This window comes from Bidens hawaiensis, unplaced genomic scaffold, assembly GCF_021521415.1.
Source record: "Bidens hawaiensis isolate Kalapana, Puna unplaced genomic scaffold, B.hawaiensis_p1.1 tig00008037_1, whole genome shotgun sequence".
In the NCBI taxonomy this organism is placed as follows: domain Eukaryota; kingdom Viridiplantae; phylum Streptophyta; class Magnoliopsida; order Asterales; family Asteraceae; genus Bidens; species Bidens hawaiensis.
Window position 1 is genome coordinate 843933 of NW_027491564.1, and position 12958 is coordinate 856890.

At 39.6% G+C, this 12958-nt stretch overlaps 3 protein-coding genes across 3 annotated transcripts; all 3 read right to left on the minus strand.

Annotated features, from left to right (window-relative positions):
* Positions 1-845: 845 nt before the first annotated feature.
* LOC143636670 (uncharacterized) lies at positions 846-1289 on the minus strand. Its single transcript, XM_077104205.1, has one exon. The coding sequence runs from the start codon at positions 1287-1289 to the stop codon at positions 846-848; it is 444 nt and encodes a 147-aa protein (XP_076960320.1).
* Positions 1290-1407: 118 nt separating this feature from the next.
* Positions 1408-1821, minus strand: LOC143636671 (uncharacterized). Its single transcript, XM_077104206.1, has one exon. It carries the CDS (start codon positions 1819-1821, stop codon positions 1408-1410), a length of 414 nt encoding a protein of 137 aa, XP_076960321.1.
* Positions 1822-1881: 60 nt separating this feature from the next.
* Positions 1882-7024, minus strand: LOC143636672 (uncharacterized). The gene is made up of 4 exons (XM_077104207.1): positions 6640-7024; positions 5308-6179; positions 2515-2640; positions 1882-2418 (listed from the first exon to the last, which is right to left on the minus strand). The coding sequence occupies exons 1-4, from the start codon at positions 7022-7024 to the stop codon at positions 1882-1884; spliced, it is 1920 nt and encodes a 639-aa protein (XP_076960322.1).
* Between the last annotated feature and the right edge of the window lie 5934 nt (positions 7025-12958).

Here is a 12958-nt window from a genome sequence, read left to right on the forward strand (position 1 = left end):
AACTGCTTAAAACTTATATCAAAACAATCCAATACCAATTCCGAACCTATCTAGCCATGTACGAAGTCACAAATATTCTTCAATCAAGTTCAATTTAATGAATAACCAGTCTCTGGTTTTGAACTTCAATTAACTCACAAAATCAATCAATTCATATTTGAAATTGATCAATTGATTACGGTTTTAACTTGATTATGTATCGAAGATCATATCCCAGGCTCTGATACCACTTGTGAAAACGTTATATGAATGTTTGCGAGCCAAGATCTGGTCGAAAATCAATACATTAGGTCGTGTTCATTCAATATGTTAATGGAGATCAATACATTAAGCATGGAGAGAATCCGGCAGCATAACGTTACAGGGGATAAATATGGCACAGATCTCTATGCACATTCACTAGGGAAGGCCTATTTATAGGCAGTCCTCCTCATTCGTTAACATCACTAACGAATGAGGCTTCCCATAGCGAATGACCTCCCATTCGCTAAACATCCTTAGCGAATGGGCATTACTTTAACGAATGAGCCTCCATTAGTTACACAGTAGTAACGAATGGGCTCTTACATTAATGAATAGCCTAGTCTTATACGAGTGAGGCCTCATTCGCTAAACATGCTTAGCGAATGAGCCTTTATACATTAATATAAAGACTAAACTAGCCCTATCCTATTCGAACAGCTGCGGACACCAAATCCGTGCACTTACAGTTGTCCTCAACACGGTAGAGAAATTCATAAGAAATTCCCCACACTTGAATTAGACACACTCCAACGAGAAAGGTAATTTTAAAAACAATTTGAACAAAAATTAAGTTACACTATACAACAAACCTGGACCTTTTTTCATGGGGTGGAATTATCCGGTGAGCTTAAAAGGAAACTCACCTTGTTATCTTCGATCATATTCAAATCTTTTCCTTCCATATACGGTTTAAGGCGATGGTCATTCACAACTTGTTTATTTTGACCTTGCATGTCTTCAATCTCCACATCACCAAACCTCCCAACTCTTGTGATGACATAAGGACCCATCCATTTGCTTTTCAATTTTCCGGGAAAGAGCTTAAGCCGTGAATTATATAACCAAACTCTTTGTCCTTCTTCAAAAACCTGCTTTCTCAATTTGGCATCATGAACCTTTTTCAACTTATCTTTGTATGCCGATGCACATTCATAAGCTTCGTCCCTTATCTCCTCTAACTCTGCCAACTTCAACTTTCTCAACTCACCGGCCTCTTTAAAATCCACACTTTTTATAGCCCACAATGTCCGGTGAGCCAACTCCATAGGCAAATGACATCATTTCCCATAAACCAACCAGTAAGGAGTCATTCCTATAGGCATTTTGTAAGCGGTTCGATACGCCCATAGTGCATTATCCAATTTCACCGACCAATCCTTCCTATCAACCTGCACCGTCTTCATCAATATTCTTAATTTTTCGGTTGGACACTTCAACTTGTCCACTTATTTTCGGATGATACAGAATAGCAATACGATGATTCACATTATATCGCTTCAGCAATTTCCCAAAATTGAAGTTCTTAAAGTGTGTTCCACCATCACTTATAATCACTCTCGGGATTCCAAATCTTGCAAAAATATGGGATTGAACAAACTTACATACCACGGCGTGATCAGTGGTCCTTGTTGCTATGGCCTCAACCCACTTTGAAGCATAATCCACCGCCACTAAAATATATAAGTACCCACAAGAATTTGGAAACAGGCCTATAAAGTCAATTCCCCATACATCAAAAATGTCAACCACCAATATAGGTTGCAAAGGCATTTCATCCCGTTTTGAAATTCCACTCATCTTTTGACAATTAACACAATGGCGAGCATACTCACTTGCATCTTTGAAGATTGTGGGCCACTAAAACCCACATGTAAGAACTCTATAACCCGTCTTTTGCCCACTAAAATGACCACCACAAGCCAATGAATGAGCATGTGCCAAAATCTCTTGAACTTCCGATTCCGGAATGCAGCGCCTAATGATTTGATCGGCAACAATTTTGAACAAATCGGGCTCATCCCAAATATATTGCTTGACTTGGGATAGAAATTGTTGCCTCCTTTTCTTGGCCCAATGTTTCAGCATCTCACCCGTGGCCCGATAATTAACAAAATGAGCATACCACGGTGTAGTGGAAACGGCTAACAACTGTTCATCCGAAAATCTTTCATTGATTTCATGTAAATTATCAACACCTTCCAAAGGAATCCTCGATAAATGGTCCGCCACCACATTTTCACACCCCTTCTTATCTCGGATCTCCAAATCGAACTCTTGTAACAATAAGACCCAACGAATCAAACGGGGTTTTGCATCTTTCTTCTCCATGAGGTAACGAACCGCACTATGATCTGAATAAACCACCACCTTACTTCCCCATATGTATGACCGAAACTTATCCAAGGCATACACCACCACAAGTAATTCTTTTTCGGTAGTGGTGTAGTTCAATTGTGCCTCGGATAATGTTTTGCTTGCATAGTAAATCACCACCGGCTTCTTGTCAATTCTTTGACCCAAAACTGCTCCAATCATGGTGTCACTAGCATCACACATAATCTCGAATGGCTTCGTCCAATCCGACGGTTGCAAAATCGGTGCTTGCACTAACTTTTCCTTCAAAACATCAAATGCTTGCAAACACTCATTAGTAAAATCAAATGCAACATATTTTAGCAACAAATTGCATAAAGGTTTAGTAATCACACTAAAATCTTTAATAAACCGCCGTAAAACCCGGCATGCCCCAAAAACGACCTTACCCCTTTTACATTTTTCGGTGGTGGTAATGAAGAAATAACCTTAATTTTTGCTTTATCCATCTCCATTCTGTAAGACCCCGAATCCCGGGAATCCTACAGTTGGTAATCATACAAGAAACTTACAAAATTCTTAAACTTAAGACAATTCACTTCCTTAAAAAAACTAGTTCAGAGTAAAAATCAGCGGAAAAATCATAAGTACTAAAACAAGTTCCCAAAAAGAATTATGCCCAAAACCAAATTTAAATGTATTTAGTAAAAATTGAAAAGAACAATGTTCATTATTGAAACTTTCTGACTAGGTATGCCTTCAACCGTCCAAGTAGCCTCGAGCACGTCCAAGCGGTAAGCATCCTCCTCCTAACCTGAAACTGACACTAACATACACACAAAGTCAGCTTGAGCTAAGTGAGTTCAAGTTTTAATAATTGACATTTATATAAATCATTCCAAGAGTATAAAACTAAAACAGGATATGAACAGTTAGGCCATCATAAACGATAAGTAGTCATACTTATATACATCTATATAATCACATCCCTATGAATAACACCCAAGTAGTAACATCAGGGTCGAGCACACGTACAAACCCAAACACGTAACGTTCCATCCAACGTATGCAAATACAAAGTAGGCATACGCAAACATCCTTAGTCGATAACGACTAATTAACATCGCCAATTATTGGCCATAAAATATCACATGTATAAACATACGTACAAACATACATAAATATCATCTCAAGGCATACTCTATACAAGTAAACCCTTGCAAAATAATTTAAACGGTTCATCAAGCAAAATCAGTTAGATGTGTATGCTAGCCCAAAACTTGAAAAGAGTGAAAAGGGGCATCATGAACTCACACAAGGCACGAAATCACCACGAGCTAGAGAACCCCTAAGTATCCCCACAACTCAAACACCTGTCGGTTTACATACAATCATTACTAACGACACCGAATGGACTCATTTATCCTACGAGGCGTTCTAATATGGTTCAAGTTACCTAAAGCCTCGACCTCACCACGTTCGATTAATACAGCCCCCAGGGCCTTATATTTACCAAAACGACCCATGGTTACTCCCGAGAACAAAGAATTCCCAAATTACCCCTGAAGCACTAGGTGAGACTAACATGCGCGTTTAAGAGTTGTTTAGGAAATTAACATCCAACTCAGCCCCGTGTGGACCCAATATGATAAATTCACAGCCAACAAGTCCACACGACGCTACACGAGTTGAATGTGTCGGTAACCCGCAAGCAAAACGCACCAACTATTCAATAAACGCGAATTCGCGTTGTACCGACCCGTTTGAGTAACCGACAACCAATTCAGCCCCATTACCTTTAAAAATCAGTTTCTTACAGCCCACAACTCATACCGAGGCTACAACATTCGAATTGGTTGTTAGTTCCCTCAAACAATGCGCTGGACATCACAATTCACAAACTAGTCAACCGAATACTAGATTTCAAGCTACAACTAGTTGACCAATCAAACGAACACCAATGCACATGATTTTAAAGTATGTTATATGGGACATACCTAGGAAGATTGTGGTGCAAAAACCTCAACCAAAATAGTCCCGAAATTGATCAATTGGACAGCCACCCGGTAAGCCTAAAACAAGTGATTAAACGTGATAAAGGTTAATTAGGGTGTAAAAGACTAGCGTGGATGTGGGACTAACCTTGAATTGAAGTTTTTCACTTGGAATTGGCTGAAAAAATATAAAAAGAGGGGTGTGGCTGCTGCTCCTTGGTCCGATCGCAGGTGGTGGGGGGGGGGGGAGCTAGGGTTTTTTGTTATATTATAAAAATGTTACATTCTAGTCCCTCAAGTTGGAAAGATGAAGCAAGTTGTATGAAAAGTAAAGGAAATTAACGTACCGGAAAGATGAGAAAGTCACCAAGGCATGCCGGATAAACCCCGAGAGATGTACATACTTTACATGATTTAATCATTAAACCGAAAATTAATGGGTGTTACACATTCCCTGACTTGAAACTACATGACCCAACACTATACCCTCTTGTACCATGAAATGACTTTTCTCCCAACTTAAAACCAAATTAGTCTTGACACAACGTTTTAAAACTTTTTCCAATTCATCAAGACATCTTTCAAAAGTTGACCCAAAAATAGAAAAGTCATCCATAAATACCTCAAGTGAATCCCCAACCATGTCCGAGAAAATACTCATCATACATCATTGAAATGTGGTCAGGGCATTGCGCAATCCAAATGGCATCCGCCTAAAGGCAAAAGTGCCATATAGACATGTGAACGTGGTTTTGTGTTGGTCATCGGGATGGATTGCAATTTGATTATATCCTAAGTACCCATCCAAAAAACAATAAAATTTTTAACCCGACAATTTTTCAATAATTTGGTCAATAAAAGGTAATGAAAAATGGTCTTTTGAAGTAACCGCATTTAACTTCCTATAATCGATGCACACTCGCCACCCGGTGACCGGTCGGGTGGCGATTTGTTCACCACTTTCATCTTTAATTACCTGGATGCCGGCTTTCTTTGGGACTACCTGTGTTTGACTTACCCATGCACTGTCTAAAATGGAATAGATAATTCCCGCATCCAACCATTTGATGACTTCCTTTTTCACCACCTCTCGCAAGTTAGGATTCAACCTTCGTTGAGTTTCCTGAGTAGGCTTTGCATCATCCGTGGTGATGATTTTGTGCATGAATATAGATGGACTAATACCCTTCAAATCGGCTATAGTCCACCCAATCGCCGCCTTGTGAGCTTTCAACACTTCCAACAACCCTTCTTCTTGAGCCTCATTCAAGTTAGAGGAAATGATAACCGGAAACGCATACTTGAGATGACTTGGCAATTCTTTCAATTCTACCTTGGGAGGACAAATCAACGAAGGTTTAGTATCCGAATTGATTTCTGTTGGTAGACTCTCAAATTGATAAGTCCATGGTGATCTTCCTTCTTGCAATGCCAACGCATCTTGCTTCCTTTCCTCTAAATACAATGCACAAATATGAACTTGTTCAGAATCATCACAAACACAAACATCCAACATACCTTCCTCATACTCGTGTGGTACACACCCATCTATGATATCTGCCATAAAATATTCTTCACTAGCCAATGAATTAGAAACATTAGTAAATACATTTAAACACATTTTCCTATTTCCAAAGGCCATGTCAACTGTACCAAACCGGCAATCAATAATAGCATGAGTAGTGTTTAAAAATGGCCGACCCAATATCACATTTTGTTGTTGCGTTGGGTCAACCGACGAGTAATCCAAAACCAAAAAGTCAACAGGATAATAAAATTCCCCTACTTTTACAATAACGTCTCGCACAATCCCCTGAGGAAGTTTATGAGACAAGTCCGCCAATACAACTGTGGTCTCAACTCGTTTAAGTGGACCAAAATCATATTGGTCATACAAACCCCCGGTAGGATACTCACACCCGCTCCAAGATCCAATAACGCCCGTGATATTTGAAAGTCACTCACTTGAATGTTAATCAAGGGCGCTCCCAGGTCTTGAAGCTTGGGGGGAAGGTCACCCTTAAGAATTGCACTCACTCGTTCAGATAAATCAACTCGTTTAGGAACTTTTTGTTATCTTTTCTGAGTACACAATTATTTTAAAAACTTTGCGTATGCGGGTACTTGTTTTATTGCCTCAAGTAAAGGAAGATTAACTTTAACCAGTTTGAACACCTCCCACATCTCCTCCTTTTGAGGACCCCTTTTTAAAATCACATTTTTCTTACCCGGATCGATCAAAGCTGAAGGAAATGGAATTGGAACCTCTTTCACTTCCTTTTTTTATCGTTTAAAATCTCATTTTGACCTGAATCTTCATTTGAAAACGTGGGTTGTTTAGGGGGTTGAATGGGTGAAGATTGTTCATCTTCACTTTCTACCCCCGTCACATCCTCTACCACACCTTCAACTAATTCCGGTGTGGTATTGATTTTAAACTCCTTACCACTTCTTAAAACATTTACCTGATTAATCGGCACATTGTGAGAAATAGTATGAGTAGGGTTCACCTTAGTATCACTCAGGAGTTGACCTTTGTTCTTCTTTAAGTTGGATACCTCGGTTGCAAGTTGGCCCATTTGAGTTGTTAATGATTGAATGGCCTTATCACGAATTTCATCCTTTTGAACACGAGCTTCATCCAATTGATTCCTTTTCTGCATCTCTTGCTGCATCATCTTTAACATGTCCATCACTTTATTCCCAGTTGATGAACTTTGACTTGAAGATCCACCTTGACCACCACTCGTTCCTTGAAGTTGGCCTTGACTTCCTTGATTGAAGTATTGTTGACGAGGAATAAAGTGGGTTTGAGAAGTCCCTTGGAAATTAGGATTGAGTTGAGTTGCTTGATTTCCATAACGGAAATTTGGATGATTTCTCAACCCGGGGTGGTAAGTGTTTGAGTTCATGTTGAAATTCCAATTACCACCTCCTTGCCCTTGAATTGCATTTACCTCTTCAACTTGTGCTTGCCCTACCGTACACACATCAGCCCCATGACCCAACTCATTGCAATTTGTACAAACATCAATTCTTTGATTAGTAGTTTGTACCCCCACATCTTCTCCTGCATGAACTTGAGGTCTTCCAGTTGCTGGTCTTGCTTTTCTTGCAGTTTGAGCCTTTCTCTTCGACGTGACCGACATTTGCTCCAAGAATGCCAATCATCTTGTTCATAATTGGTACCAAATGTACCATTTGTGATTGACATTAAATCCCGCTCGTCTTCCGCATTTAACCCTTCATGAAACGCATTCAACAACTCACCCGATTGTTGATCATCATGGTGAGGACAATTTTTGATCATCATGTTAAATCTCTCAAATGCTTCATGAAACATCTCACCCGATTATTGTTGAAAGCTTCTCAAAATCCGTCTCGCATCATTAGTTTTTTGGGCTGTGTAAAACTTTTCTAAAAACCTTTGTTGCATCTCGGCCCAAGTGTAAATTGATGCGAAAGGCAAAGTGTAGAACCATCTTCTAATGAAATTGGAATAAAACCAATTTAACCTCATCCGGTGAGAAACCTTGACCCCCGATCGTAATTATATGCCTCCAAATAAAAATAGGGTTCTTTCGTTGCAAGACCCTTATACTTTGGCAAACTTTGGAGCGCATTAGTTATAACCTCAAATGTTCTTCCATTTTGATTTTGAGGAATAACCACCGGAGATGGGTTATTGGTGATGACCGGTCGGAAGTGAGCTTCAATTCCCCTAACCATTTCTCTTGCATTCCATCTTGGTACCCCATTGGCACTCTCGGTTGGCCTATTTGCCTATACACGGGCCTTTGTTGCGCATGTTGTTGAAATTGCGGTTGGGGATTTGGTTGTTGGAACTGAGATTGTTGATATTGGGTTTGTTGAGGAATTTGCTGCAATGGTTGGGGTTATTGAAATTGTTCTTGATTAAATTGAGGCCCACCCCATTGTTGCAAATTCTGTTGCGGTTTTTGTTCGGGTGCATACCCAAATTGCCCTTGAATCCTTAGCTGATTTCCATAAACTCCACTCGAATATCCCTCCTCATACTTTTCATACCCTTCATTATTATCACCAAAACATGGCCCATCAAATGAAAGAGGGCCCGTCCTAACACCCGATTAGGTATGGATTATGGGTGGGTCTTGCGGTACTATATATGACTGATTATAAAATGGGTTTTGTTGAGATTGGAAAGATGATTGTCCTTGAGTAGGCATGAAGTTGGTCAAGGGTGGAAGGTTAACTGGTGGTTGAAAACTAAACACTGTTGAGGTGGTTATACTTGTGGAGATTGTAGTGGTAATGGATTCACTGGATGGTGGGTTTTGTGAATTGATGGGTGGTGGCATTGGCGGTACAGTTTGTTACGAAGCCATAATCTTGTTCTCCCTTTGCAGAATCCGATTCTGATGAAAAGTTCTCTCGATTTCAGGATCAAACGGTAACGGTGATGAAGACCGCAAGCGTCAGGTAAAACTGACAATAACAATTAAACAACTACATAAATAACACACGTTGCGCACTACTCCCCGGCAACGGCGCCAAAATTTGACGTGAGGTCGAAGACTCGCGCAAAATTAAACCAATTACAACTAAATAGATAGCGGTAAGTGGGTATCGAACACAGGGATTTGTGGAATATGCGTTAACAGAGTAGTTTAGCAATTTAAACTATTGTAAAAAGTAAATGACAAAAGTAATTTTCAAGTTGATTTTAAGAACTAAATTAAATAACATGAAAGTTGTAAACAATTGATTAAGCAAGTATTTCTCTTGGAATTCGGGTTAACACGCAACACTCTTGTTTAAGTTCAATGGATAAATCATAATATCTTGATTTTGTGTAAATGTTTGTGATTAATCAAGAACTAAGTACTCGGATTACTAGAACGCGATTAATCAAGAACTAAGTACTCGGAATACTAGAACGCGAGGTTGTTACTTGTTAATCAATCAATATGTTTCTAACCCTAATTCCTTCTCCTAAATCTTAATTGTCAACGACACCAAGAAGGTATTGATAGAAACTAGGTTGAAACATTATGGACAAGTTACAAACAATCAAACTAACATCATGATTATACTAACATAAATGATTAGATAATCAACCAAGTTCAAGAGCAATAAGAATAAAGTGTTTTGTAATAACCTTACAACCATGAGAAACACCAAGGAAAACTAGCCACTCATGGTTTGAGAAATCATCATCACATCAATTGTCTTCCACACACTAATCAAAAGCATAAACAATGTTTTCCAACACCTAAAACAATGATATTGTCTTCTCTAAATTTCCACAAGCCTTCCCAATTCAAAGATAGCCCAAAAGACAAGCCAAAACGACATATTAAACAAAACAAAACCGGGCAGTTACGATCGGACCGTGGTCCACAGTCCAGACCGTGGGCCACGGCCCAGGCCACGGTCACCAATGAACTCCACGGTACAGTGAGTTTTGGAAAATCTGTATCAGTTGAACCGTGGTCCACGGTGTGCACCGTGGGCGACGGTGGAGCTGGTTCCTGTTTCTTATTTTCTTCATAACTCTCTCGTTCCAACTCCATTTTCTTCACCGTTTTCGCCTATGATCTTGCTGTTTCGTCATTTACCTCCTTATACCTGCAATCACACGACATAGTGTAGTAATCCAAATCCTTGAAATTAAACATGAACGCACGTGATTTAACTAAAATTACTACACTCAAGGGTGACTCTACAATCCACCCGTCATATATATATATACATATAGATATGTAATAGGAATGCGTACTTATCTGTGATAATGTGTACGAATACGTGTACGTACCTTGCTATCAGTAATATTAAACCCTATTATAATTAATATTATACCTGACTATAATTAATATTATCAATTAGAAAAAATTGCAATTTTTGTCCTTTTGAATATGCAAAATTATGGATTGGGTCCTTTTTGAAAATGAGTTTCACTTTTAATCCTTTATTTGCATTTTCGCTCAGTTTTTGTCCTTTATACCAACGGTCATCCACTTTTTTCTTTTAAGTCTACTCATGTGGCATGTACATGAGGGTGTTTTGGTCATTTTACCTATAAACTTTTATTATTAAAAAAACCTAATACATAAAATAAATAAAGATAAAAAATATCAATCTTCATCTTCCTCCTCCCTCTCAACCCTAGAGTCTAGACACCATCACCCCTTAGCGAACTGTCGTCTACCACCACTAAAAACAGAACCGCCGGCCACCACCACCATTAACAGCAGAGAAGCAACACTCGACCTTCTTTCGGAGCTTAAATCCATGCCATGGAATACGAACACACTCGACCTAATTTCCAATCGAACATCTGAAACTAGGGTTACGATTATACGGCTTAAAATCCACCTCATCGATATAATTTTATGGAAGAGTAAAAAGGGGAAGAACAAGCTGGGAACAACGATTCGTCATATCCATTCGTCAGTGGGGATGAAGAATGGTAGCGACAGACATGAAGGATGGCGAAGGTGGTGGCTTTAACTGACAAAGGTCGGTGATCGGTAGTGGTGGTGTCGAATTGGGTTTTCACATATCTGAGTCTTCCTTTACAAGAAAATTGTTTTTAATAATTTAAGGATCTGATTATTTATAACGATTATTTATAACCGTAAGTGGCGGTGGCGATGGTGTTGTTGTTGTCGGCCTCGATTTTGGAGACCCAGGCGACAATGGTAGTAGTCTGCTGGAGGTGGCGGCTGTCTGTGGTGGGGAGGTTTTCAAGTTAGTCTTTCCGATGGTTGATCGTTGTTACAGTTATTCATGTCAGTGGTCGAAAGGGGGAAACATGATTTCCTGACTCCTGATGACTTTTGGTGGAAGGGTATATGGTGGCTGGTGAATGTCGATGTTTGTCGATGAATCTACCAACGGCACCTTCGGTACTATCCTAATGTTTGTATTTGTGTTACCTGCGGCTGCCACTGTTAATGGAAGCTAGTGGTGGTGGTGGTGGTGGTGGGTTGGGGTTAATTAGTGAAAGAAGAAGAGGGTTTTTGATGAACATGAAGATAGTGGTTGGAGTTTTTGCAAGTGGCGGTTGCAGGTTGTTTCAGTGGTGGTCGAGTGGTGGTGGTTGTAATTAGGGTTAAAGATTAGTTGATGAAGATATAGCTTTGGGATTAGGGTTGTTTATAATGGGAGAGGTCTACCCCTAAAATATTTTATTTGTTCTTTTTATTATAATATAGATTAAAAATTACATTTTTGCCCTCACATGTTTGGCACATGCCAAGACTTAACTGGGTTACTGGATGGTCGTTAGTTCAAAGGACAAAAACCAAGCAAAACATGCAAATAAAAGATAAATAGTGAAACTCATTTTCAAAAAGGACCCAATCCATAATTTTACATATTCAAAAGGACAAAAATTGTAATTTTTTCAATCAATAAATATTATTCTTATTACTAACCCTTGTGCAGAGGGATGTCGAGAGTTAGTGATCATGTACCTGAGGAGGAACCGGTGTTACCAGTAGAGGAGGAAAACCCGGAGGAAGAGGAGGAGGGGTTAGATGAGAGCTCGGATGATGCTGTAGTTCCCTGAGAGGTACCCTCTGATGAGCCTGACCTATCAGGCTATAGATTTGATAGCTATCCCCCTAGGTCACCACCTAGATACCATACCGGAGCCACTAGTGCGTACCATTCCCCTATTAGAGTTCCTAGATCCCCTACCCCACCGGTACACCCGACCCTAGTGACCTGACCTATAGCCTATCAGACTGCCTGTAGGCGAGTATGCTCACCTGATCCTATTCTTCCCCCACCTAGACCGGCATATCATATGGGAGAAACCTCGCACCCCCGGACTGGTGATACACCTTCTTATGCATGTGGTATACCTGCACCCGGCTAGGAGCTTCCACACATAGAAAACTCATCATGGTTAGTTCTGACTGATCATGTGATAGACCATATTGTGGTCGTAGCTACTGGAAGCCAGGTGAAGCGGGAGATGATTGAGTGTATTCTGACCTTACAACAGGTTGTTTTAAACTTACACCAGTTAGATGCGTACACTCGACGGTGATTGAGCAGGGTGACAACCCAGCTGAAGGGTTGTATCTAGGCGATTATAGTGTTGGTTTTATTGTGTATGTGGTTGATGTACTCTATATATAGATAGATATGGTATGGTAATAATATATATAGTCTTTTGAAACTTCATTCAAGCATATAGTAGTATGCTATGCTAACATGGAGTATGATTTTGGATATACTATTACAAGCACTAGCCCTTACCGGGTTAAGTCTACTCGTCACCTAGTGACTAGTTTTGACACGCACATGCAGGCACTGTCCTTTACAAGGCTAAGTCTATGTTCTATTTTTAATATATATGTACAGTAAAAGATATGTGTAATACAATTATGTTGTTTGGTTTACATGTGCATTTATTATCACGATTACCTTTACGATGCACTATATGGTGTAATTAGTAATAATTAAAGTATATTTGATTATCATTATAGAATGGCCCTGAAGAAAGTAAACACATTATTTGAGGCGGATGTGGCGGAGATGATTGCTCGGCAATTGCAGGCGGTGATTCCGGGTATTGTAGCACAAGTCACTGTCGGCATTAATGTAAATGCAAATATTAATCAACAACCGAG